Source organism: Rhinolophus sinicus, linkage group LG15 (assembly GCF_036562045.2).
Source record: "Rhinolophus sinicus isolate RSC01 linkage group LG15, ASM3656204v1, whole genome shotgun sequence".
In the NCBI taxonomy this organism is placed as follows: domain Eukaryota; kingdom Metazoa; phylum Chordata; class Mammalia; order Chiroptera; family Rhinolophidae; genus Rhinolophus; species Rhinolophus sinicus.
The window spans coordinates 25,853,204-25,880,255 of record NC_133764.1 but is presented as its reverse complement, the minus strand read 5'-3'; the positions used below and the strand labels follow the sequence as shown (position 1 = coordinate 25,880,255).

At 37.0% G+C, this 27,052-nt stretch overlaps 2 protein-coding genes across 16 annotated transcripts in view; one reads left to right on the top strand and one right to left on the bottom strand.

Moving 5' to 3' along the window:
- PPM1E (protein phosphatase, Mg2+/Mn2+ dependent 1E) overlaps positions 1-5,387 on the top strand; it is a 125,898-nt gene extending 120,511 nt beyond the window's left edge. For both annotated transcript variants that reach the window (XM_019736354.2, XM_074319753.1), the window contains exon 7: positions 235-5,387. In XM_019736354.2, coding sequence (XP_019591913.2) covers positions 235-1,295 — 1,061 coding nt within the window. In that variant the 3' untranslated portion in view covers positions 1,296-5,387. The remainder of the gene's footprint in view (positions 1-234) is intronic.
- TRIM37 (tripartite motif containing 37) overlaps positions 1-27,052 on the bottom strand; it is a 162,144-nt gene that overhangs the window by 69,437 nt on the left and 65,655 nt on the right. For 7 of the 14 annotated variants that reach the window (XM_074319740.1, XM_074319741.1, XM_074319742.1 and 4 more), the window contains exons 20-25: positions 25,196-25,327; positions 24,646-24,826; positions 22,756-22,895; positions 20,297-20,395; positions 14,062-14,172; positions 12,431-12,509 (exon numbers count right to left, since the gene is read on the bottom strand). In XM_074319740.1, the coding sequence (XP_074175841.1) occupies positions 12,431-12,509; positions 14,062-14,172; positions 20,297-20,395; positions 22,756-22,895; positions 24,646-24,826; positions 25,196-25,327 (742 nt within the window). Of the gene's footprint in view, positions 1-2,873; positions 3,127-5,130; positions 5,194-11,252; positions 12,510-14,061; positions 14,173-20,296; positions 20,396-22,755; positions 22,896-24,645; positions 24,827-25,195; positions 25,328-27,052 lie in introns of those variants that run through there. The other 7 variants (XM_074319746.1, XM_074319749.1, XM_074319750.1 and 4 more) reach the window with 7 other exon arrangements.

Here is a 27,052-nt window from a genome sequence, read left to right as displayed (position 1 = left end):
TAAACTAGATAAGAAATTAAGTCCAGTGAATGGCAATTATTTAACTGCGAGTATGGAGTGAGCAGCTTCTGATTAGCAGAGAATTCAAGTGGTTTATCTACAACTAGCTTATAAATTCTTTCTCATAAATTCATATCACAATTCAGCAGATTGTGATCAGAGTCTTAGCATTGGCCATAAACATTCTTACATGCAAGTGAAATCAAACTCTGACCTACCTTCTAATTCCCACAGGAGATGCTGAACATAAGCCATACATCTGTGGGGATGCTGATTCTGCCTCTACTGTTTTGGATGGAACAGAAGACTACCTCATTCTGGCCTGCGATGGCTTCTATGACACCGTGAACCCTGACGAGGCAGTGAAGGTCGTGTCTGACCACCTGAAGGAGAATAATGGAGACAGTAGCATGGTCGCCCACAAATTAGTGGCGTCAGCTCGTGATGCTGGGTCAAGTGATAATATCACTGTTATTGTGGTATTCCTGAGGGACATGAACAAAGCTGTAAATGTTAGTGAGGAATCAGATTGGACAGAGAACTCTTTTCAAGGAGGGCAAGAAGATGGTGGGGATGATAAGGAGAATCATGGAGAGAGCAAACGCCCTTGGCCTCAGCACCAGTGCTCAGCACCAGCCGATCTAGGCTATGATGGGCGTGTGGATTCATTCACTGATAGAACTAGCCTGAGCCCAGGGTCCCAAACCAACGTGCTGGAGGACCCAGGCTACCTAGATCTCACACAAATAGAAGCAAGCAAACCTCAAAGTGCTCAGTTTTTGCCACCAGTTGAGATGTTTAGCCCGGGTGCATCAAAGAAAGCAAATCTTATTAATGAGCTAATAATGGAGAAAAAATCAGCTCAATCATCATTGCCTGAACGGAGTGGTGCTAGAATGTTTCCCTCTTCCTTTAATTTGGGTTCAACAGGGCAGCAGATGCACAGAATGGAGAGCTTGTCTCCTGTCTGTTCTAGGTTGGAAAATGAACAGTTCAAATTACTGGGAAAGAGAGTTTCTAGATTATCTCATTTACGCTACCACTACTCAAAGAGGCGGCACAGATTCAGGTTTAATCCAAAGTTTAATGCATTTCTCTCTGCTCAAGAGCCTTCCCACAAAGTAGGCACCAGCCTGGCTTCACTTATTCGAAGTGGGAAGAGAAATAGGATGTTAAGAAGTTCTCTGCCATGGAGGCAAAATAGTTGGAAAGAGTATAGTGAAAACATGATGAGGAAACTCAGAAAGAGCAATGATATTCCATACCCAGACCTTCCCCAGAGCTGTAAAATATAATAATTCTCTTTAAAGTAGGCTAGCTAGCTCCCGCCCCCCCATAAAAACACCACTATCAGAGTAGAACAAGGTAGACATTTCTGAAATCTATGTGCTTCATTACGAAGACATGGATGGCTCAATTCTTAAATGTAAATAGATCTCTAGGAAACTCAAAATACAGTGTTTTCAATCTAAAGAAAATAATTGGCGGTTTCACTAGCAAAATTATACAACTGATCCCTGTGATGTAGCTCTACACCTACATACAACCCCCACCCCACGTCACTAGTGGAAGCTTGCGAGTTAGTTATTTTAGTCAGGATATATAGTGTTGAAAAATCTCAATGCAGTTGAAATCTGGTCTGATGTGCCTAATATAGCTATGGAAAGCGTAATGCAGAATTAGATTTAGTTGGGGAATGTTCCTTAAAAGACTGGGGAGGGAAATGCCTCCCCCCCTTTTTCTGGTTGGTAAATGAAAGACTAAAAGCCATATGGGTTTTAACTGGTAACAATGAAAGTAGAAACCTAGTGTAAAAATGTCATATTCTCAGACTTGTGAGGCAGCATACAGTCATAAAGATTTACTGAGTTTTTTTTCTGTAACATAAAAGACTATGAAAATTTTTTGAATGTAAAAGTATTTCCTAGGGCTGTAGCTATTTGGGAGTTTCATAACCTGCTATGGTGCTTTCGGCAGAATTTTTATTATTTGTAATTTTAGAAGATCGCTGACAACTGGTTTTAACCTAGGATGCTAACATGTTTTTCACTGTACCTTCATCTGTTTAATGGAGATGATGTAAGGTATAAATATACTAGAATCAAGTTGCCATTTAAAAAGAAAAGTAATATTTATGTTTTTTTCTGCCTTTTTTAAGGTCACAGACAGCAAAGGCATATGCTACTATAAAAAGTGGTTTTGGAGAATGAAAAATACTAGTTTTGACCTCTCTAAAACTGTTTCCCCCAAGGGAATAAAGGAATTGGTGTGAAGAGACTGCAAGTACTGACTAAAGGGAGCCCAGAGGCCAAGCGTACAGGGGAGTGCAGGTTATACTCAGACTAAGGTCTGCTTAGTTAAGAATGGAGAACGCCCCCGAGTCCTGCTACGTGCAACTTCAGATTGCAGATAGGACATGTTTCTCATTTCAGTACTTATTTGTATTTGATATTTTTAAATTGTCTGCTTTTTGCCATTCCTGCAGTTTCAAGCCAGAAGCGTATCTTCAACTAAAGACAGCAAATAAACTAACAATCAGGTTCATTCAGTGAAGCAGCCTCTGATTCTGAGAATCAGGAATGTGTCCACGTGACATTTCACCCTCCCCCCGTCAGCCATGGACCAGCCCTGCCAGTGGACAGGAGGTACCTGCTATAGTGCTCGGTCATTCATACTAGCAAGGGACTAAGTGCTCTTGCCGAGAAATGTCCACTGCCTAATCATGTTTTAATGTAATAATACAATTTATGTTCCCCAGATCCATAATGGAGGACTAAAATTCCTGGATTTTAAAAACATAGAGGACTGTAACATATTTTGGGTGCCAGTACATCTATGTCCAATAAGTAAAAACAGCCTCACTTTAGCAAGGATCAGGTCATTCATCTATGGATTTTATTTTAAAAATTTGGATGTAAGTAGATTTTCAGTATTTGTTTTCTCAAGTCTTGTGACACACGGCTGAAAAGGAGGGAGTGAACATGGCCCCAACTACAGTGCCAGAATCTTCACCACCCAGTGCTTTCCTTTACCCCCACACGGACCTCACTCACATCTTTCATTTCCTGAAGCCCAGATCTTGTAAACAAACCCGTCAGGTGCAGTGTCAGTTTCGAATCAAATTATCTAAAGAAACAAGAAAACAGAGGTAGCAGAGTATTGGTGTATTATAATCCAGAGCATTTAGCCAGTTAAACATATTTTTTAAAGATCTTCTATAGTTGTTTATAGTTGATGTTTTTGATCAGAATAAAGGTGAAAGGAAAGAGGGTACAAGTGATAGGTTTTTTCAGTGGGGAAAAATGGTTGGATGAAATTGGGATGAACACAGACCACGTGTTTAAGGGTCTGGATCTTGTAGGTTTGACTACATAAGCAGTGTTAACTCCATTCTCATACCAGCAGCCCTCTAGAAAATAAATCAAAGTAGTTCTAGTGTGGTCAAGTTATAAAACAATATTGTAAAAAATAGCAAATTTTCATTCATCCACCACATGCATATTTATAGAGTAGATAAGTACCATTTGTAAGGTAAGTCCTTTAAAATTCTCTAATAGATATTAAAGTAGTGGTTATTGGTCTGATATATGCTGCTCTTGGTTCTAGAAACTAGATAAAAGCAGTGCTTTGTGAAATGCAGTGTTATATCTTAATGCCACTGATGATAGAAAGTAGTTCCCTTCAGTTCAAAGCCTGTGCCCTTATTTGCTGCTTGCTGACGTAAGCAATAAGTACCCCTCTAACTAATGGTTTCTACACATTTCTGTAACTCGTACTTAATGATGGTGTTACCTGGTGATTGTAAAAATATTAGATCGATATAAAAGTATATAATACATATTAACTGTTAATGCTGAGGTATAGTCTGTGAATTATGTTTTGTACTTTTACTCATTGTGTAATTTAGTGGTGGTGAAAGTTCTACACTCAGTCTCTTTAAGAGTGGCAGTATCCCTTTTTGAATTTAACACGATCTGCATCAATTTGTTTGCCTGTTAAAGTTTCGTTAGAATAGGAAATAGTAAAATAAATATAAACAAGAAAGTATAGCATCGGTTAGGGAAATGGACTTCAAGTCACCAAGCGAAGTCATTACAAACTCCTTGTACATTCACTGTGAGTTTCAAAGGGAATCAATCCCTAACTGAAAGGCTTCCTTTGTTCACTTTCTGGATGAGTATGTACTGTTGACGGAGATCTCACGTTAAGCAGCATTATCACACCAAACACTGGGACTACCAGTCCCAGTTAGGTCTGTACTAAAGACAGTGGTGCAAACACATATGTATATACTTTTTCTTTACCTAGAAGTGCCATCTACTGTCCTTGAATTAATAAGATGAAAGTTACAGTTGCATTTAACTAGGAGGATCCTTGAAAGTAACACCTTTTTTCCTAGGACAATGTCAACAATGTCAATGTCAGAGTCGGCTTCTGACCACGTTTATATGGGGATGTCAGCTGGTGGTACAGCATCTTCATGACAACCACACTCCACTGATGCCAGTAAGAGGTGCAACGTCCAATGGGCAGATGAAAATGATGCATAAAGTTAGGTCAGTGTTTGCAGAAAAAACTGCTGGGGTTCAAGTACTTCCTTCCCCATCAAAGGCTTGCCAAGGCTTTGTAAGAAAGTGATCTTAAATTATCATTTTGATGTTTTCCATAATTTGTTCACTCAATGATCATTCTCACCTCAAGCAAGGCCATAAAAGGGGATACTATAGTTTTGGTCACATCATAATTTGGGATAATTGTTCTTTGCATATTAATTAGCAAAAGTAAGAACATACTTTTCTCACCTTTTAAAACCATGTGACATTAAAGGACAAATGCTCACTCTTCTGTTCTAACCTGTGAATAGCTTAGATGATTTTTCTCAAAACAAGATACCACCAGTATTATAACACAACTATTTTCCAGACAAATGGTACTGTGTTGGAAAAAACTGTTACTTCCTCTAGTGGCATTTTATCTTCTATTTTGAATACTATTTATTGTACTAATTAGAAAATATGAACTAAGATAGGGAACTCCAGACTGACAGAGCAGTTGTTTGGAAAAGGAAATAACTCTAATAAACTTTGATGATTAGATATAATTAATCCACATGCATCCTCGTTAACTTACTCTAGGTGCTCTTTGGTGAGACAGGCTTTGTTCTCTTGTTCATATTTCTCTGCAAAGAATTCCCTATGGAGTAAAGCGAATGCAGTGAATCATTTCTTACCAAGTAAATTTATCAATTTATGCTCTACCGCTCACTTCTGAGTTCAGTTGTAATCATGAGTGATCCTTCGTGTTTTATTTATTAAAACTGTTCATTCAGGTAAGAAGTATGTTGAAATTTTGCCAATATCTTAATAAAACCCAGCAATTTAAAACCACTGGTCATTTGTCTTTTTATTCAAAGGAAAGATAAGTTATTTAGTGCTGAGATTTAGGCTGCTTCCCTTAGAACTGAAAATAAAATCCTGAAATAGTAGTTTTCATAAACTTTAGGAACATTTTAAAAAGAAAATTTGCTAAGTGTTGCTGTATAATGGGGCAGAAGAAATAATGGCCGAGAATTTTCCAAAATTAATGAGACGCCAAACCATAGATCCAAGCTCAGAACACCCAGCAGGATAAATACCCAAATCACACACGAAAGAAAAAGAAATCTCCTTCCAGATAGTTTCACTGGGAAATTCTATCAAATATTTAAAGAATAAATACCAATTCTATATATTCTCTTCCGGGAAAGATTCATTTTTACTAGGTCAGCATCACTCTGATACCAAATTAGATGAAGCCGCAACAACAAAACTACAGACCAATATCCCTCATGAATATAGATGCAAAAATCCTCAACAAAATATTAGCCAAATGAGTATCGCTACACACTCATTAGAATGGCTAAAATTAAAAATATACAGTACAAAGTGTTTATGGGATGGATATAACTGGAACCCAGTTGCTATTGGGAATACAAAATGGCAGTGGCACTTCTGGTAAAGTGGGGGTTTCTTACAAAGTTAAGCAAATACCTACCAGGCGACTCAGTGCAATGATTCTGACACCAACTACCTGCTGTTAGGCCAAACTTCCCGGGTTCTAGGCAAAGTCCCTCCTCCACAGTCTGCTCTCACTGCAGATACCAGCTCTAGGTTTGGGGATCCCAGGCCACCACCCTCATTTCTGACTACAAATTTGGGAGTTCCCATCATCCGCCCTTAGGTTTGATAATTCACTAGAACAGCTCACAGAACTCAGGAAAATACAAGTATAGTTTTATAAGGATATAAATCCGAACCAGGCAAAAACGAGACACACACAGGGTAAGGTCTAGGACAGGCCCACTGTGCGGCTTCCTTGTGATCAGGACATGGTACCTCCTGAAACACGGATGCGTAGCAATACAGAGGACTGCCAACCTGGAAGCTCCTCAGAGCTTTAGTATGCCAAGTTCTGATTGGGGTTTCCTTACGTAGGCATGACTGACTTACCAGAAATGAAGCTGAACTCTTCAGGCTGATGTCACATGACTCAGAGCCCCAATCCTCTAATCACATGATTAGTCACTCTGGCATGGCCAGCCCCCATCCTGAGTCATCTCATTAGCATAAGCTGTCAGGACCCACCATAAATAAAGACACTCTTATCACTTAGGAAATTCTAAGCACTTAGAGGCTATATCCCTAGAACCAGGGACAAAGCCAGCCAATTCTCTTATTATATACCCAGCAATCCCACTCCAAGGCATATACCGTGTTTCCCCGAAAATAAGACCTAGCCGGACCATTAGCTCTAATGCATCTTTTGGAGCAAAAATTAATATAAGACCGGGTCTTAATAATTAAATTAAAATAAAATATAAAAATATAAAATAAAATAAAATACCTGGTCTTATATTAATTTTTGCTCCAAAAGATGTATTAGAGCTGATTATCTGGCTAGGTCTTATTTTCGGGGAAACACAATATTACCCTTGAGAATGAAAACTTATGAACTTAATTATCCCAAACTGGAAATAACTCAAATGTCCTTCAATGGGTAAATGAATAAACTGTGGTGCATTCACACAGTGAAATACTATTCGGCAATAAAGAATAAAGTACTGATTGCCACAAGACGGGTGAAACGTAACTGGATTACGCTAAAGCAAAAAGCTACATATTGTGTAATTCTATTTAAAAGGCATTCTGGAAAAGGGAAACCTAAAAGGACAGAGAACAGATCGAAGTTGCCAGAGGCTGGGGGTGGTGGGGAGGGGTATACCTATAAAGAGCCAGCCCAAGGATTGCACTGTTCTGTATGATGGCAAATAACACGACTCTATTTGTCAAACCCCACAGAACTGTATATGCCACAAAAAACTGCATTTTAATATATGTAAATTTAAAAATCTACCAGGATGTGTGTGGGCAGATAGAATGCAGAGTATAACAGATGAATCTAACTACATTACAAATGAACCACATCATCACACTGAAGAGACAGCTAGGGAGGAAAAGAACTAACGTAACTTAATACCTAAATAGCATTGGGAAAGTGTTCTGACATGATACTGAAAGGCTGTACACAAACACTGGACTGTAGGTGATCAATTTGTTTCTCACAAGGGTGTAAGTCAATGGTTCTGAAACTACTTGGTTTATGTATTGGATTGAACACGTAAGTATATTATAGCTAATGAAAGCCAGGCTGTTAGAGAAAGAACGATATAATAAATAAAAGGGAAGGCTAAAATGAGTGCTGTGGAGTTGGACTGGCGTAGGGATCAATATAGACACACACATGGTTTTTCTTCTTAAAACGTGTACATATACATACAAACAGAGATACAGAGTTCCCCCGAAAATAAGACCTAACTGGAAAATAAGCCCTAGCATGATTTTTCAGGATGACATCCCCTGCACATAAGCCCTAATACGTCTTTTGGAGCAAAAATTAATGTAAGACTCGGTCTTATTTTCAGGGAAACACGGTACATTTAGATGTGTTTGCAAAAGTATATACACATTTCTTATTCTCTCCACTGAGAGGGACAAGAAGCAGTGACACTCCAGTGACAATAAGCACAGCAGCACCCAAATCTTTGTTTCTAAATACCATGGTCTAAAAAAAGAGCACGGAAAATACAAGATGAGCCTGGAGCATCTTGTAGGGTCGGGGAAGGGAGGGAAGGAGAAGGATGGAACATATCAAAAGGTCACAGGGGCCAAGCTGAAACAGCTTCTAACAGCCTAAACTGGAACAAACTGAACTTAAAATAATACAGCACTAGATCATAACTCAAAGAATAAAATAAATATCTGTGAGTCTACACTGATATAAATAAGTAGCTGAATAAACAAATGGAGAAGAAGGGACTTTTCCTTACAAAATTCTAATGAATGTGGAAGAAATCAGGGAAATAGAAAACCACCATTTAGAACACTGCCAATATTAATTACCGTAGGCAAGATCCACTTCTGGGTGCTAAAATTAGTGGTTAAGAGCAGAAACAGAATGTTTGCTTAGTCTCAAAGTATTTGCCCCAAATATTTAGTAATTACAAAGGGAAAAATAGTAAATAGTGGGGAATCCTGGCAGACAATATCTTAACCAAGTAATCAAGATTAACATCACCAATGATGTCTGCATCCCATAGCTTCCGATACAACTCATTCAGAAGGGCTTATGGCCTCTGTGGTAGCTTTCCCAACAACGCATAACCTCAACTGAGGATGAGAAGACATCAGACAAACCCAAACGGAGGAAGACTCTATACAGTTGACCCTTAGCCAACATACGGGTTAGGAGCACTGACCTCTCACACAGTCGAAAGTCTGTGCATAACTTCTGACTCCCCAAAACTTAAGTAGAGTTATCCCTAGTTATCTGTGGGAAATTAGTACTAGGACCACCCCCCCCACAACCCCATCACCAAAATCCATGGCTGCTCAAGCCTCTTATATAAAATGGCACAGAACAATGCATACAGTCAGTAGACTGTTTTTGATCCAAAGGTAGTTGAAAATGCAGATGCAAAACCCAGGGATACAGAGGGCTGACTGTATACTTACATTTATGGAAAAAAAAAAATCCACGTATAAGTAGACCTGCACAGTTCAAACCCATGTTGTTCAAGGGTCAACTGTAATTGGCTGTCTTCAAAAATGTCAAGGTTATGAAAGACAAGGAAAGACCAAGGACTGTCAGACTGGAAGATACTAAGGAAACACAACAACTAAATACAATGTGGTATCCTAGATTGGATCCTGGAACAGAAAAAGGACATTATTGAAATAACTGGTGAAATCTTAACAAATTCTGCAGTTTAGTTAACAGTACTATAAACAAGACTAATTTTAGTTTTGATCACTGTTCTAGTTAGAGTTCTGTAAAATGTTAACAAAAGGAGAAGCTGGGTAACGGGTATACAGGAACTTAATTTAAAAGGGTCTCAACGACTCTCCATCTAAAATTAAGGGCAGCGTCCTAGTTGTTTTTAGACAAAACCTGAGCATAAGAAAAGCCAGAAAAATACTCAAGATCCAAGTATACCATGATCCAAATATCACTGACACCTGAGGAATCCACTGGCTGAAAAACCTCAAGGTCATGAAAAATAAGAGCAAAGCTTAAGAACATTTATGATTTTAAAAAAAAACAAAAAACCCTCCCAATAAGCACAGAGGGATACCTCAAAGGTTATGACAGTAATCCCCCCTTATCCACGGGGGATTCCAAGATCCCCAGGGGATGCCCAAAACCGTGGGTAGGCATCCCCTACTTGGTGTCACTCATTTTAAGGGAAGTCTATATATGGGTTCAGTGTTTTCTGGTGCAACATGCAGCCATCATCAGAACGTGTTTTCTATTCGTGTCTTCAACCCACAAACTTAAAGCCTTGTCCACCTTAACTAAGCACTTATTACCCACTGTGGCCCTAACTTTTGCCGTTTCAGGTGTGACGGCAAAACTAGCACAAATTTTTTTCCTTCTTCACAATTTCACAAATAGAAGATTCGTTTTTACTGTAGATCTCAGCAACCTCAGTATACATTTCTTTTTCTTTCCTTATTGAAAACTTTCACCTTTTCACTTAAAGGAAGCACTTTATGGCTTCTCTTTGGAATATCCGAATTGCCAGTATTACTACTCTTGTGCTTTGAGGCCATTAAGTAAAATAAAGGCTCACCTGAACACAAGCACTGCGATCCTATGACAGTCAATTTGACAACCGAGATGGCTACCAAGTGACTAATGGGCACGCAGCATATACAGGGTGGATACACTGAACCAAAGGGATGCTTCCCTTCCTGGATGGGACGGAGCAAGATAGCACCAGATTTCATCACGCAATTACAAATTTGTGAATTGTTTCTGGGATTTTCCAATTAATCTTTTTAAACCACAGGTAACTGAAACCATGGAAAGCAAAACCGCAGTTAAGGGTAGTGTATATATAGATATACATATAGATATCTACCTATATATATCTATATATCTGTCTCTCTCTCTCTCTCTCAAGTGAATCTCATGACTAGTTCACTCATGCTTTTACAAGTTAATTTCCCCAACTGAATAGTCTATTGTCCGGCTTCTTTTAGTTCTTAACCACATGTGGTTTTCCACATTTTGAAAATAAAAACAATTATAAAGGCACAATGGAAAAGCACTCTACATTAAATCTGTACAGGACAAAAAACAGCTAGGCAATTGTGAGAGATTCAAAGTGTCAATCACATTTGTGTTTATGGATTCTGATGCGCCTCATTAAAAATTCTAATCAATTCTTACAATTGTTTGCTCTCAACATTAAACGTGCAAAATTTTTGCATTATAGTTTCATCCATTACACTGTACAGATAAAGAGAAACCTGGATTAAAAATATCTCATCAAATGTAATGTACATGAATACATTTCCACCTAATAGCAAAGGAAATGCTTTTAAGACCTTATTAGTAATGTTTTAGATCATTGCATGCTAAACTACCTAATAACTATATAAACGCATGCCAATGCTAACGTGTTAGTCATAATTTAAAAAACGCTCAATTTTCACTTCTCCTATGATTATAGTACTTAAATATTTCCAACTAATGTTTGAGAAAAAAGTGACCATACATATTATGGAGATTATAAATAAGTCTCCTAACTTTCCCATGCATTTACTAACAGTTTGCAGAGCTCAACAGCCTCTATAACATACAGGTACTATGAATAGGAAAAAAAAGGCAGGGGCTTTCTGTCCCACTTTTAATAAATTGCAGAGGCATAATATTTTCTCAGGTTCGTTTTTATTAACAAAAAGTGCAAACTGTTTTGAACAAAAGCAAACCATGAATCACAGCAATCGGCAAGACATCAGACATGGAAAAGTGAACAATATTAAGTAAAATATAAGCAGATGAGATGCCTCTCACATGAAAATATATTCATGCTTTTTCAATAGTCTCAGTCAACTTTCAGTGTGATTTTCAGAAAGAGTATAGCAGCTCAAACTCAAATGCAGGAGCCCAATGGCAAAGTTTGGCAATTATTTGGGGCTAATTGCAAGTATAAAAGTAAACCTTATACCAGTTTCATGTAAACCACTGTGCAATATGTATGGATCTTTAAATGTATTGACACTGAAATCAATGTCCAACTAATGAAAATAAAGGAGAAAAGAGGGTTTGAAAAACTTGTTGCACTTTAGTTGTTTGTAAGAGGCAGAAAATTGAAATAATTTTAAATGATCTTATATGTGTGCATATGACCAGGAACATAACCAATCCACATTAATTTAATTCATTTAAAATTACATTTGTAAAAGTCACACAGCAGAAAGATTATGTGCCATTAATCAGTGTGCCTGCACTTGAACAAACAAATAAGTTAACTTTAGTCAGTCAACATACTGCAAGATTCAGTCTAGTGTTACTTCAGTTATTCACATATAGTGTCTACAGGGCAGAATCTCCACCTACGTAATATTTCTGTTCACTAATCTCCAGGCACTAATGAAACTATAATAAACTGTGATTAAAACCAAAAAATACAAAGGTGGTCATTGAAACCCAACTGAACCTCTAGCCAACAGAAGAGCCCTGACACCAAGCAGGTTACTGAGCGCATGCAGTGTCTCTAGGTACATTTTCTGGCAGTTAATTGCCCTTCTGTTGTAGCAAACGGCTTTTAATAAATATACTATTTTACTACATTAATTAATAACTACACTGTTATTCATTACATTACACAGAATTCTTCCCACACTATTAATTTTTTTCTGTATACTAATGTCTTATACTACAATTGTGCTACTTTCTAAAATTTCAGAATTACTATTTCAGGTAGATGTGATGGAAAAAATTAGACCAAATCTGATTATCTGGTTAATGACAATTTGAGCACCAACTACAGCAAATTTCAGAGTCAAGACAGCTTGCAAGTCAGTTCTCTTGGTTTGAAAATTACCTTCCGCTGTTTTCATCAGTACTGAAGCTGAGATCTTCAGGGCCTATTTGTTCACCATCAGGAAAATTGGCATGCGTATCTAAGATAAAAAAATCAAAAGATTTTTTAAAAGACCAGTATTATTTTTTCCATGTCTTTAAATGACTTTATCAAATGTGTTATTTAAGCGATAAAGATTTGCTGGGTTATGAACAAATCTGTCGTCAGAGAATTTGTGATCTGAGTCAGGTGTAACACAAGGGGAAACACAAGGGGAAACTAAAGGAGAAAAAGGAAATGTGGATTAGATACCCACAATTAGAAGCTGAACGGCACTGCCCCACTTTGTCCTCCTGGACACACTGTGCAAGCAGCTGAAGGAGGGAACAGGAAATGACAATGGTGTACAGTCTGAAGACCGACTTTGTAAACATAAAATGGATTTCAAAGCCAACTAAATTGCACATGCAATTTAATCACTACAAAAACCCATCAGCACTCCAAAAAATTGCCCAAAATTTGGCTGCTTCTTTTAGGAGAGAAAATTACTAAGAGTGTTTTAATACTTAACAATCATCAAATGCTTTGCTCTGTATTGAAAAAGACACTACTGTGTTTCCCCGAAAATAAGACCGGGTCTTGTATTAATTTTTGCTCCATTAGGGCTTATTTTCAGGGGATGTCTTTTTTCATGTACAACAATCTACATGTATTCAAATACAGTCATGTCATCTTCTTCTGGAACATTGTCATAGCATACTAAATGCGTCTGTCTGGCTGAGATCTTAACCGGGGCTTATTTTCAGGATAGGTCTTATTTTCGGGGAAACACAGTAGCACATCAGGGAAATAAAGATGACAATTAGCACAAGCCTAACAATGCTGTCATTCCAGGAAATCTTGTGGAGGAATGCTCAGATTGAGGTATCTGGATAAAATATTAACAATGGGTGATGGATGGTAACTAAACTTATTGTGGTAATCAAACACATATATATCAAATCATTATGTCGTACACCTAAAACAAAACAAACAATACTAACAATGGGTTTCTCTCAGTGAGTTTTTTTCTCTAAGACTTTTGGGAGGAAGAAGAAATAAAAATTGATGATTCCATAATCTGCATACATTTCTAAGAAATCAGAAAAAGTTATCTTTAGCTAGGCTACAAATATCTCTGAGAAAAAACAAAATTAAAATTAAACATCTGAAACCTCCCTAGGGTTTAGCAAACGTTTTCTATAAAGGGGCAGATAGTAAATATTTTTAGGCACTGCAGGCCACAAATGGTCTCTGTTGAAAATTCTTCTGTTTTGTTCCCCCCCAACTCTTTACAATGTAAAAGGTATTCTCAGAGGTCACAGGCTGTACCAAAGACCCCTGAAGCACCCAATAAGTAGCATCCATTTAGATTCTCACATAATTTAGGTGTCTGCCCAGCCAAATATTACCTACCAGATTTTTCCAGTACTCACCATTTAGTTTACCCCACAGAATGTTGTTTCACAAATGACAATAATTAAAAAAGAAAAAGAAGCAGAAGCAGCAGAGAAGCAGCAGAAGCAGAAATAGAAGCAAAAGAAGCAGCAGCAGCAACAGCAGCAGAAGAGGTGGTTTTATTAATCTCTGTGAAATGACAAGATGTGTTGCACCTTCATCTGGGGGCTGTGCCATGAAAGAGTCGTTAAATCCGCCCATGCTCGTGTGCTCTTCCTGCTCCTCATTCTCAGTGTCACATTCAATATCACTGTCGCTACTCATTCCTGGCAGGAAAGAAGGGGAGAACACCTTTCTGACAACAAACCACTTCAAGTAAAAGGAAATGGATATCTCCTTATCTATGAATCCCACTCAATTTTGCATTGGATGCCAAGACAATATAAGACACCAAACAAAGGAAAACCTCAATTCTGGTTTTATTTTTCTCCTCAAAGATTAAAATTACCCTTTCCATAGTATCTGAAAGTCATAATGTGACACCGGTATTAATTTCATACTGAAAATATTTTTTCTAAAGCAAACAGTTTTTTCTAGTCATAGAGATAATAGGAACGCTTAATCCTAATTCAATGTAGATGTAATAGTTTCTAATCTAAAACATACGTAAACTTGTTACATAAACACAAATACACATTTACAGACATAATGTATGTGTGCATATAAAAAAATTCCAGTAATTCTAGCAATAAATGAGTTACTATTTCATTTGGGACTCCAATTTTGCTTTTGTGTATATCAGCTGATTTTTCAAAAGGAAATATCTATAGAAAGTATATCTGTTTCAACAAGACAGCGATCAAGAAAATCTGAAACTCTTTCTGCTACAAATCTTTATAAAGGGTAGATAAAACATAAACTTAAAATACTATTTTAATGAATAGCCACATTTAAAAGAAGGGAACTCCAGTTGCCAAAACAAAGCAGGGTAAGGTAACGTAGAGAGGCAGATGACTGCAGTTGTCCGGATAGCTTGATGTGAGGGTCGTTCACACTCCCTTGGGGATAGGAAAAAAAACTGTGGACCCATCATAGAAAGGGAGTTGAAACTGAAACTAAAACTCCACTCCTTGTATACAGCTAACATTCGTATTGAAAGAACAGATTAGAAAAAGTCTGCCTACTGGCACAGGAAGACAGCAAGGAATTTTGTTCTGGGCTCAGCTCACCTTAGAATTCAAACTAAGGCCTGTGTGCCTAATTTAGGTTTGGGATTGAAAGTTGAGGTTTAAATTTCAGGAAATTAACATAAAAATTGGTCAGGAGCTAGTGTTCTTTGAACAAAGCAAATGTAAGAGCCTTTGGAGGGAAAGTTCTAGGTAAGGCGAAGTAAACACATTCCACCCAGTCTTTCCCATTGAATGCAGCTATAAAACCTGGACAGAATGCATGAAGCAGCTATTTAAGGACTCTGAAGAACAAATAGGAACAAGCACATTGGTGTAGACCAGAATTTGAAGTGCCACCAAAATGGCAGACTAAACAAGACCCAGAGTTTCATAAAATCATATTAAAAATGTCCAGAATACAATCTAAAATTATTTCAGCATATTAAGAATCAAGAAAAGACAATCAACAAACATCAACACTGAGATGACAGAGATTTTGAAATTATCTAACAAAGATTATAACGTAGATATGAAAATGCACGTGAACACTCTTGAAACATTTAAGAATCAAGAAAAGACAATCAACAAACATCAACACTGAGACAAGAGAGATGTTGAAATTATCTAACAAAGATTGTAATGTAGATAGATATAAAAATGCACGTGAACACTTGAAACATTTTTGAAAAAACTCTCTGGAGGAAACTTCCACAATCTGGGTCACAAGAAGTATCACAGGAAAAAGAAAGAAAAAAAGAATTCTCCAGGGGGTAAACAATGCTCAAAAAGGTATGTTCCAATCAAAATTTATAAAACAAGGCAGATAATCCACCTGAAGTAAAGGTCAAGCAGATATACAAATAGGACAATATCATGTCTTTTTCATAACATGAAATAACCTGTAAGACACTACACAATTCTGTTTAATATGGAAAATGAAAGGATATTTTAAAAATTACTAAATAGACTTTTTGGAAATGAAAGATACAGTCATTAAGATTAAACTATTAATAGATAAATTTAGGGAGAAAAATGAGATGAAAATTATAAAAAAGCAGTTGAGAAACAAGGGGATAAAAAGGAGTGTTCTGGTGTAGAATTAACCCCTGGTCGTTCACAGATGAAAACATTCACAGACTCAGAAAGAATAGAAGTTAGAAAGTTTATTTTAAAAGAAAGGTGTGTGGTGGCCTGTTAGCTCAGTTGGTTAGAGTGTGGTGCTAACAACACCAAGGTTGCCAGTACAATCCCCACATGGGCCACTGTGAGCTGTGCCCTAAAAGAAGAAAGGCGCCAGCAGAGAGGCTGGGGGGGGGGGGCGGAGTGGGAGGAGTAGACAAAAGCACCTAACTTCAGGTTAGCTTTTTCTTATATAGGCAGGTTTGAGGGAGGTGACATCTTGACATTGCTTCCTGGGGTCTGGTCTGTTTGAAGATAAAGTTATCTCCTGTCTCCAGACTCTGGACTCAGCCTAGGGCTTTATGCATTACCAGTAAAAACCGCAAGGGAGCTGCAAATTGGATTCCAGTGTATGCCTGAGGATTAAGAAATTGCTCTTTTTCTGACTCATCAGGGAGTGGTTCAAATAGACTGCCATAGAGATAGCAAAAGTAACAAAGGAGGGACAATGTAATAAGAGAAAATGGCTGAGAATTTTCCAGAATTAATGAAAACCATTCTGAATTGAATGAAAATACAACATATCAGAAGTTCTGGAATGTAGCTATAGCGGTGCTTAAATGGAAATTTATATCATTAGATGCTTAGAAAAAGGTCTCAAATTAATGATGAAAGTATCCACTTTAAGAAACTAGGAAAAAAGAGCAAGTAAATGAAAATAAAGAACACAAGAAAAATTAGCAGAAAACAATACAAAAAGAAATCAATGAAATAAGAAGGTTTTTGAAAAGGTCAGTAAAACTGAAAAGCTTCTAGGTAGATTAAAAAAAAAGCAAACAAAATTACCAGTATCAGAAATAAAAGGGTGCATCACTACAGATTCTACAGACATTGAAAGGATAAGGGAATAGTATAAACAACTTAATACTAATGAAATCGAGAACACAGATGAAATAGACAAATTATTTGATAGACACAAACTACCAAAGCTCATTCAGATAAAAATAAATAACACAAATGGGTATTATAACTACTAAAGAAATAGAATTTGTAGTTTAAAAAAAAAAAATCCCAACAAAGAAAACCATAGCTCCAGATGGCTTCACTGGTGAATTCTTTCTCTTCTGTTTTCAAGAAGAGTTTGTGTATTATTTCTCCCTTAAATATTTAGAAGACACTGACTGAATACAGCAAAGAAAATATTTTACTTTTCTAGTGACACAGTGACACTTACTTTTAGAGGCCAAACCAGCTACTTCTATGAACCACCACCACCACCTCATGGCCCTTCATGGGACTGTTGCTGAAAACACTGAAACTTATGTTGAATTCTTGAAATTCTAGGCACAAATTTAAGACTTGGTACTAGTTTCTGAATTCCTGACAGATATTAACCTTCAGGATTCAAACAAGGAATTGAAATTCTCTGAATTCTCAAAATCTCAAGTTATTCTTTAAATACAACACTTTTCAAACTATATCTTAAAAAATTTAATTTGTAATAGTTCCAAGAACTGTAGCCCATAATAAATATTCAAATGTTGGAACATGCTGTGAACATTACTGGGTAGTATTCAAGTAATGTAACATTTAGAACTTTTAACAAGATTTATAGTACTGCATAGACTCATATATTGAAAATGCCAATTTAAGGAATTATTTTGCTTCCAAAACTTCCTATATCTTAGAACACTGCTCATGGGATTCCTATATAGTATAAACTCATTATTAGTTATATAGTAGCAGACAGGGCTATGAACACATTCTTATAAAATGATAACAGCTATAACCAGAACTGATTTGACTGCATCTTTCCAAGGTTCTTCTGTTGATCTTAACCTTTGACTCCAGGTATCAGCATTTCCAGTTTTTACTTTCAACTTGACGTAAGTGGATTTCTTCAAACCAGTAATGTTTCAGTGTTGATTGTTAAGGTTACTCTAACAGGAGAATTAAAACTTTTTCATTTTTTCTTTCGACTCCTTCTTCTCAGGATTCAGGAAAACATGCATTTCCCAAGAAATGCTGGGGAGGAATTCCTGCATGAAAACACTGCTGGGTCTTTTATGAAGTCCTACGATCTGGAAGTTCCCAAGCTTTATGAATGTAATGAGAAAGACAAATTGGTCTCTTAACCTTTCGCTTACTAGTTGGACTACTAAATCAATAGGGCCTGTACCACCCATTGCCATCAATAACTGAGAGGGAGTAAACACAATAAAAAGTGAACTACTTTCATTTTTTTGAAATGAGACTAAGGTGCTGTCAACAGCTCACAAGCTATTTGCTGTGCCTTATCTCACATATTGCAATGTCTACCCATTGCATTAAGTAATGATTAAAGCAAACTAGTGATAGTTTACCTACTCTTAATAATTTTGAATACTGGACCTGTCTTGATCTCACCAGAAGGTGTCAGTAGGTTGTCATGGATAGTAATTACAAGGTACCATTAAATGTAAGATGCTTCAGAGATGTTAATGTGGAAAAAAATTTGCATCTTAGAATAAAACCTGAAATAGCATATTTCTGTATAATCGCCTACCACATTGTTTGAGCACCCACTCCATAGTCAGTACTGTCCAAAGCTAACTTCTGAGTTACAACTCCCTTATTCAAAGGTGGTCAAATTTTGGGTGCTTGCTAAATACACTCACTGACTACCTGCTACACACACACTAACGCTTCACTTGCCTTCCTCCTTTCTAACAGAACCTCAACATCATACCACATGGCTATGGGGGGACAGGGACCAAATGTTTAAACTCTGCCAAGTTTCCTTTTCTTGCCAGTTAGTTATGAGATATAAAAGGAAGTTGGGAAGTTGTTGAGGTTCTCTGAGAAAGGTTTTCCTTGTTGATAAATAAATACATAGAAATAATCCTCCCAGAACATTCTTCTGACTCCATACAAAGTTTGGAACTGCAGCAACCATCTTGCTGTCCTGAGGGGAGCTGAGCCACCTCACTGAGTGGTAGAGTAAAAAATGGAGAAAAACTGAGTTTTTGATCACAGTGAATGGCTAAATTTTCCAACCCTTAAACTGCCCTACCAGTTAGGTGAGACTTCTTGTTAATATAACAGAGTAAACCTTTCTTATTGTTTAAGCCAACTGATTTATGTTTTTGTAACTTAGTTAAAAGCTCCTAACCAATATTCCAAAACAAATCAACAATGCCAGAGCATCAGACTTTGTATTCCCCTCAGATCGGCTGCCAGTAAGGTTTGTAACAGGTATGCCACGGCTTTCCCTGGGATGGGTGTTTTGAAACCTATGACTTGTTTGAAAGGGATCAGTGCTACTTCAGTAAGAATTTAATCAGAGCACAGTATCCAGCTTTAGACAGACCAAGGAAGGAACTGGTCTACCCACAGGCAAGCAGGCAGGCGCTCTGTAAGGTATCAACAGGGATGGGAGGGATGGGGGAGTCAAGCTTTTCACATCAGATGGACATTAAACAGAAGATTAATACTAGCTTGTCCCATATGGTCCCAGTTAGAAAGGAAAAGCCTGTTTGATGCCTGTTATGTCTAAGAAAAGTCACATTTTATTGATGCTCAAGAACATTTAAGAGACAACTTGGGTAGCCCCAAATTCCCACCTAGTAATATATACAATGTCTTATTTTAAAGCTCCTTCAGACAGCTTGAAAAAGAGAGAAGGGAAGGAATGGGTAGGGGAGGACGAGAGGGAGAGAGACACCCACCCACAGTGATCTGACACAGAAAATTGTCTCTTAGGTATTCTGCTCAAATAAAGAGCCTTGTTTTTCCTAAGTATGGATACAAGAGAAACCCACTCAACTTTCTACCAAGGCTTAATTAACAGTGTGAAAAGTAAAGGTTTTTGAGAACTGGCTCCTGCTGATGATAGAATAATACCCACAGCAGTGAGTAAAGCCCCATTCTCCTCTCACAAACAAAGCAGATTGCAAAAGGCACAAGAGCTCCTCTCGTCCACTGTGTTCCCTTCCTCCAATCTCATCATTTAGTCTCCTTGTTGCCTATCCTGAGGCCCTACTGGTAAAGCAGCAAATTGCAAGGGTGCACTCCTGCGGCACTTACCGATATGCATGTTTCTGGCAACTTCTCCTACTGAGTTGTGGGTGCTTTATACCACACTCCTTACATGAGAGAAAATGCGTTACTGAGTAACACTCACCACTTGGCTCTAAATGCCATAGGTTCGAGGGCACGGCAGATGTTAAATGTGGCCAAGCAAATGCCTGTCTCCAGTTTAGGATAAGCTGCCAATGATCAGCTTTAAATAAGAAATGAAACCGTCAAAACTTCCGGGGTTTTTGTGTGTGTGCTGACTAGCTCATTATACAGAAAAACTGCTAAGATAATGTGAATTATGAGTTGAAGGCTGAAATTAAGAAGTCCAAGTCATCTCTCACCTAGATTAATTGAATAAGCTTCTTACCAGTTTTCTTGCCCCCAGATTTCCACACCTCATCCCCACCTCCCAAAATCCATTCCACACAGTGCAGTTAGAGTAGGAATTTTAAAACATAATTTCATTATCTCACTTCTTGTTTAGATTCCAAAGGACAAAGTCCAAATTCTAACTAAGACATACAACAGAACTCTTTATGATATGACCTCGGCCTCCACTCTGGCTCCACCTAGCGCCAGTCTTTACTTGGCTAGCTCTTACATTCATTCCTCAGGATGATTTTTCCAAAGGTGGACTAGGTGATAGTTAAGAGCACTAGCTCTGGGTTCAAGTTCCAGCCCTTCCACTTTAACTCTGTGACTCTGGTAAGATAAGTTACATCTCTAGGCCTCAGCCTACTCACCTGTAAAAACAAGAAAGTAACTACCATGTAGGGCTGTACTGAGAAAACATAAGCTAAATACTGGTAAAGTCTCTAGCAGTCTCTAACACATAATAAGGACTTATTTAATATTATCTATTATTTTTGTTATATACCCGTTTTTTAAGCTCTTTATATACCCTATCACAGCACTCATAATATAATTCGCTATTAACCAGTTTCTCTGACACCTGACCAGTGGTTTCCATTGTTCTCCCTGTGCCCCTCCCACAACCACCACCACCACCACCACCATGTATTATCCAGTATGCCTGAGAGCTACAACTTGCTACTGTTTGTAACTGTGATGCACTCTGGTGACCCCTGGTTGAGAGTCATTCAACTCAACCAGTGGCTCTCAACTGGGAAGGACTTTGCCTCCGTGGAGACATTTGGCAACGTCTGACCATTTCTGGTTACTGTAACTTGGAGGAGTACTGCTGGAATCTAGTGGGTAAAAGCCAAGGACGCTGCTATACATCCCACAATGCACAGGGCAGCCTCCTACAAGAGTCATCTGGCCCAAAATATCAATGGTGCCAAGGTAGAGAAACCCGCAACTAAATATTAGGTTCTGAAGTTACTTTATCACGAGCATCACATGCAATGTCAGGCAAATCAGAGGCACTTCATAAACGCTGCATGAATAAAAGGAGACTGTAATCCCAGCACATGCTGTAAAAATTTAAGCCACTATAATTTATAATCAGTTTATATAAATACATGGAGACTAGCTAATCCCTACAGGTCCTTTCTATAAAGATCAATCATAACATTTCTTTCTTAATGTTTTAACAATGAACACTTCATTTTAAAAATCCTTTCCATTGAATCTCTTCTACTGAAATAATGCTGTCCGCCACACGAGCACCAACTAAGAGGGCAGACCAAAATGCTTAATGTTATTTAACTGAAAAACCTGAAAATGCCACCATCCACACACACTCTCACACGGTAACCAGAGGTAGATGCTGGCACCTGTATATATGCTTTGAGCTACAATTCATCAATCATTGAAATTCAAATAAGTGCAGAGGTGGAAGGTGGCAGAGTTTCACTGACAAATGAATACAATTTCAATGTCAAATATCACTTAGAACGTTGACATGCTTTTTTGCTAACAAAAAGGACACAGCAAGGACAACATACATAAACCTTGTTTAAAATACCTTCTATTACTCAAAATTACAAAATGTCTTCTATGCTTTTAGACAAAGAACAAGGAATTTAGAACATGTAGAAGAATACTAGTAATGTAACTGAACATGAATTGGCAGAGTTGAAGCCGGTTACTATAAAGGATTTTTTAAATAGTTCAAGTTTGGAATACTTCTGTAAGGGCAATGTAGTCTATAAACATTAATCAAGACTGACTTCAAAAGCTGAAGTACTTGTCAGTATTCTAATTAGTTGTTGTGGGGCATGTCTTCCCCATAAGACTGTGAGCATATCTAATTTCATCTGCATTATCTAGCAAAAATTCAATCCCTGTCATGTAGGTGGCTTAACATATTTATCGAACGAGCAGATGAACGATCTGCAGATTTTTCCCTCCTGTAAATGCCTTTTCTAATAAGACATATCCTTTTACGCAGTCGATTATCCATTTTGCCTTTCTCTGTGCTTAATGTCCTAATAAATCAAATCCAGTCGCACAATGAATGCTGTGTTCAGAAAAGGACATCAGATAGTAGGTAATGTCTCAATCACTCTTTTATTAAACCAACAACTCCCTGCCACCAACACCAGAAAAAGATCATTATTCCCGCCACCCACCTAATTATGACTTATCATTCCTTACCTTCCTCAGGGGCAGCGGAAGCTCCTTCAGGTAGTATAGGCTGTAATTCCCCCGTTTCAGAATTATTTTCCAAGTCGGTCATTTGCATTCCTTCCAGATGACCTCCTTTAGCGTTAGCCCTCAAAGAGGGAGAAAACAACCTGATGTTTTTGTATAACTAGTCAGTGATACAATAATCTATATTTTCTTCTTGTCCTGAAACTGAGCATCGAACTAAGTAAGGTATATAGCACTAATGTTTAATACTAAATTTCAAGTTGATTTTTAAAAAATCCACTAGCAGACTTACAATGAAGCTTCTAAAATGGTGGACTATCAATGTCAATATCCTGGTTGTGATATTCTATCAGTTTTGTAAAATGTTATCACTGGGGGAAACTGAGTAAGGAACACAGGATCTCTCTGTATGATTTCTCTTAACTGGATGTGACTCTCCAATTATCTCAATAAAAATTCCAATTAAAAAATAAACAAGTCCTCAATAATATGTTCTCACTAATATGGAAAGACTTTTGAGATATATTATTGAGAAAATGGGATGCACCTTTTGTATTAAAAAAACTATATAGTCACAGTGACTAAAATACACATAAAAACTGAGAAGATACATCATATATAAAAAATTAAGAACAGCAGGAATGTGTGTGGGCAGGGGGTTGGAAAACTAAGTGGATGGAAGCCAAAAATGGGGAAAATTTCACTTAATATTTTAACCACTTAGTATTTAAATTTTTTGCTTATACTATTTTAAATCAGGCAATGAAAAAGACACAAGCTGGAAAACACCACATGAGCCAGGCTGGCGATACAATTAACTGTAAAATGAGGGTTAGAGTTAAAAGCTGCAGATATTTACAAAAAATTTTCCAGGCTAAAAAAAAGTCTAAGTTTATGTACATTTAATCTCTCTGACTAAAGGCAGGTATAAATACCTCCATGACAAATAAATATAAAAGCTAGTTGCAGCTTCAACTTAAAAGGGATATGTTATCAAATCAGGCTAAGTAATGGAGAGGACAAGATAGTCTCCAGTGATTATAACACCTTCCACTGCTTAAATATGAGCTAACAGAAAACTAAACCACCAGCTGTCCTTTCAGATTTGGTAATTGCCCAGATCTTAAAACTGTATGAAATTAAGTAAACTTAAGAGATGTAAATCTTTCTCTAAATTTAATTCAACGTTCTTTTCAAAGTCTCCAAGGTAGAACTATTCCACTGTTTAAACTTAGAAATGTATTTAATTAAATCCGTAAAATAGATCAGCAGGTGGATATTAAGGTTCATCTAGCACATTTCTATACATCACATTCTACAAACATTCTCTCTTTTGAAGGGATGGAAGTTTGAGATGGCTGGGATTTAAATTTGTTTCCTAGGAGGAAGATTAAGGTGTTGACTATCATACATATCCTTTTGGGAAACTCCAACTATGAGTTTTGAAGACATTTTTATAAGAGGAGAGAAAAAAGGTGAGATAAAATCAGTGTTAAAATAAAATTGCTAGAAGCGCTTTGTCTCTTGCAAAGTATGTGTAAAAGACCTATGAGACATAATACAGCCCAACTGAAATGTCTATCAAAAGTGTGGGGCAGATGGGAAATATAGCTGACACACACACACAAAATCGCACAAGGCGGAGTTCATACAAGATTTCACACCATTATTATTCTAACTTCAGTGAAAATGAGCTCTAACATATTTAAATTAAACTTCTGGTACATCTTATCCTATTAAGAAAAACAAGTAAGGTTTGTGATACTTTAAGTTACATTTTAATACAACAAATTAACTTTCCATCTGCTAAAAAATTAACGTAGTGGAAATTTATTTTGTTCATTATGAAGCTATTAGCTATACACCATTAATAAACAAAAGAATTTAATTTACCCCAAGGTGACCATTTTCCTCCTTTTCTCAACAGTAGGTAAGCCATTGATAACTGCAACCACGATAGCATCTGAATCCAAAGCCTGACACTGCCGGTCTTCGGATTTTGGCAGAATATCACCAATACTGCCATGTGTCAAGGCTCGGGGAGAACTGTGCCTGCTCCCAGACTGACAGCTTCCTGGAGAACGTGCGGAAAGGAAGAGGATATTCAGAAAAAAGGAAAACAAACAGAAAGTTCTCTCTCTAGTCTCCACTTTAGAAGATCTCATTAAACACACATTTTTAAACGGCAGGAAAACCCAAAAATAACTTTAAAATATATCCCAGTCTCTTTGATGCCAAATATGTAAAATTAAGGAGTCCAGAATATGCAATCTAATAGCTGCATTTTCTAATTAATCAGTTGAACAGTTCTGTTGTGAGAGCAAGGAACTTTCGAATCGAATCTCAGCATTTTTGGTGCCTTTAAAGGTCTAAGGCTACGCCGTAAGATCAAGTTCAAGTAAGACACCTACCCACTGAAATTACATTGAACTCTCCAAATTACCTTCAGACGGAGGTTGACAATCTCCCTTTGAATGGTTATTTTCTCCAGAGTCTACTACTGCTCTTCGAAGTGAAAGACTACCAGCTATACTGGACCGAGCTGGCTTGGGTGAATTACTCTTCTTATTTGTGGCTGCAAAAACATTCAAAAACATTTCTGACAAAATAGCACAAAGTTTACCACCTAGGCAGTCAAAGAAAGTTTAATCTTACTATACATAATAGGTACTCTATCTGCTATGTGAACAAACAAACAAACAAACAAAAAAACAATGTTTTGGTCCTCACTGGTTTATTTGGGGTGTTTCCCCAAAAGTATTCCTACTTTGCTGCTTGTGGAACAGTCTTAACTTACAAAACTAAAAAAAAAAAAAAAAATCAGTAAACTTCAGAAGAAAAATCATCGCAGACACAAACTCCATCTCAATGCAATTAAACTAAATATTAACAATAAATATATAACACCTAAACACTGGGAAATTGTAAACTATTATAGGGCTTAAAAGAAAATCAATGTTGAATTAGAAACGAACCACAATTACAATACTTCAAGATGTCTGTGGCTAAAACAGTAATTAGAAGAAAATGCATAGCCTTAAAATGAATTAATTAGAAAAAACTGATACTGACTGGCCTAACATGCACAGGCTCAACAAGCTAGAAAAAGAATGAAAATAAATAAAAGAAAGCAGAAGAGATGCATTAAAAGGTAATAAACAGGTTTAGCCAGGTAGAAGAATATAAGACTGATAATCAATTGTCATTTTATGCCTCAGCAAAGACCAATCTGAGAATGAAATGTAAAAAAGAATTCCATCTGCAATAGCATTAAATAGAATAAAACACTTAGGAAAAAATTAAATGAAGAAATATAAGACTTACAGACTAAAAACTACATATATTGTTGAAAGAAAATAAAAAAGACAATTAAAATATTCTGTATTTGCTAACTGGGAAGACTTAATATTGTTAACACAACAATACTCCCAAACTTAAGCTACAGATTCAACACAATCCCTATAAAAATCCTACCTGTCTTTTTTAAATACAGAAATTGATAAGCTGATCTTAAAATTCACATGAAAATGCAAAAGATCCAGAATACCCCAAAATAATCCTGAATGGAGGATTCACATTTCCAATTTCAAAACTTGCTATAAAACTGCAGTAATCAAAACTGTACATGCCTGACCAATGTGCTATACACATGAAGCTGAAGTAGAATAATATTGAATGTCAACTATAACTAAATATACAGGTGTATACAGTCACGGAATGTGGAGTACAACATAGGGAAGATAGTTGATGGTATTGTAACAGCTTTATAAGATAGTCGGAGGGGTAGTAACTTGGAGGGTAGGTTATCACTTTATGAGGGGTTTAAGTGTCTATTATGTTGTTTGTACAACTGAAACTAATAAAAAATATTAAAAAAAAGACTATGGTACTGGTTTAAAGACAGAAATATAGATCAATGGAACTGAACTCAGAGTCTAGAAATAAACCCTTACATTTATGGTCAATTAATTTTCGACAAGAAGGCCAAGACAATTCAATAGGCAAAGAAAAGAAAAAATGGACAATAACAAGTGTTGACAAGAATACAGAGAAATTGGAACCCTCAAACATTGCTGATGGGAGTGTAAAATGGTGCAGCTACTTTGGAAACAGTACGGCAGTACCTCAAAAAGTGAAACATACTTCCCACATAAACTAGCAATTCCACTCCTAATCATTACTCAAGACAAAAACATAGGTATGTCCCCACAAAAACCTATACATGAATGTCCATAGCAGCATTATTCAAAATAGCCAAAAAGTAGGAAAAAACCCCAAATGTCCATCACCTGATGAGTAG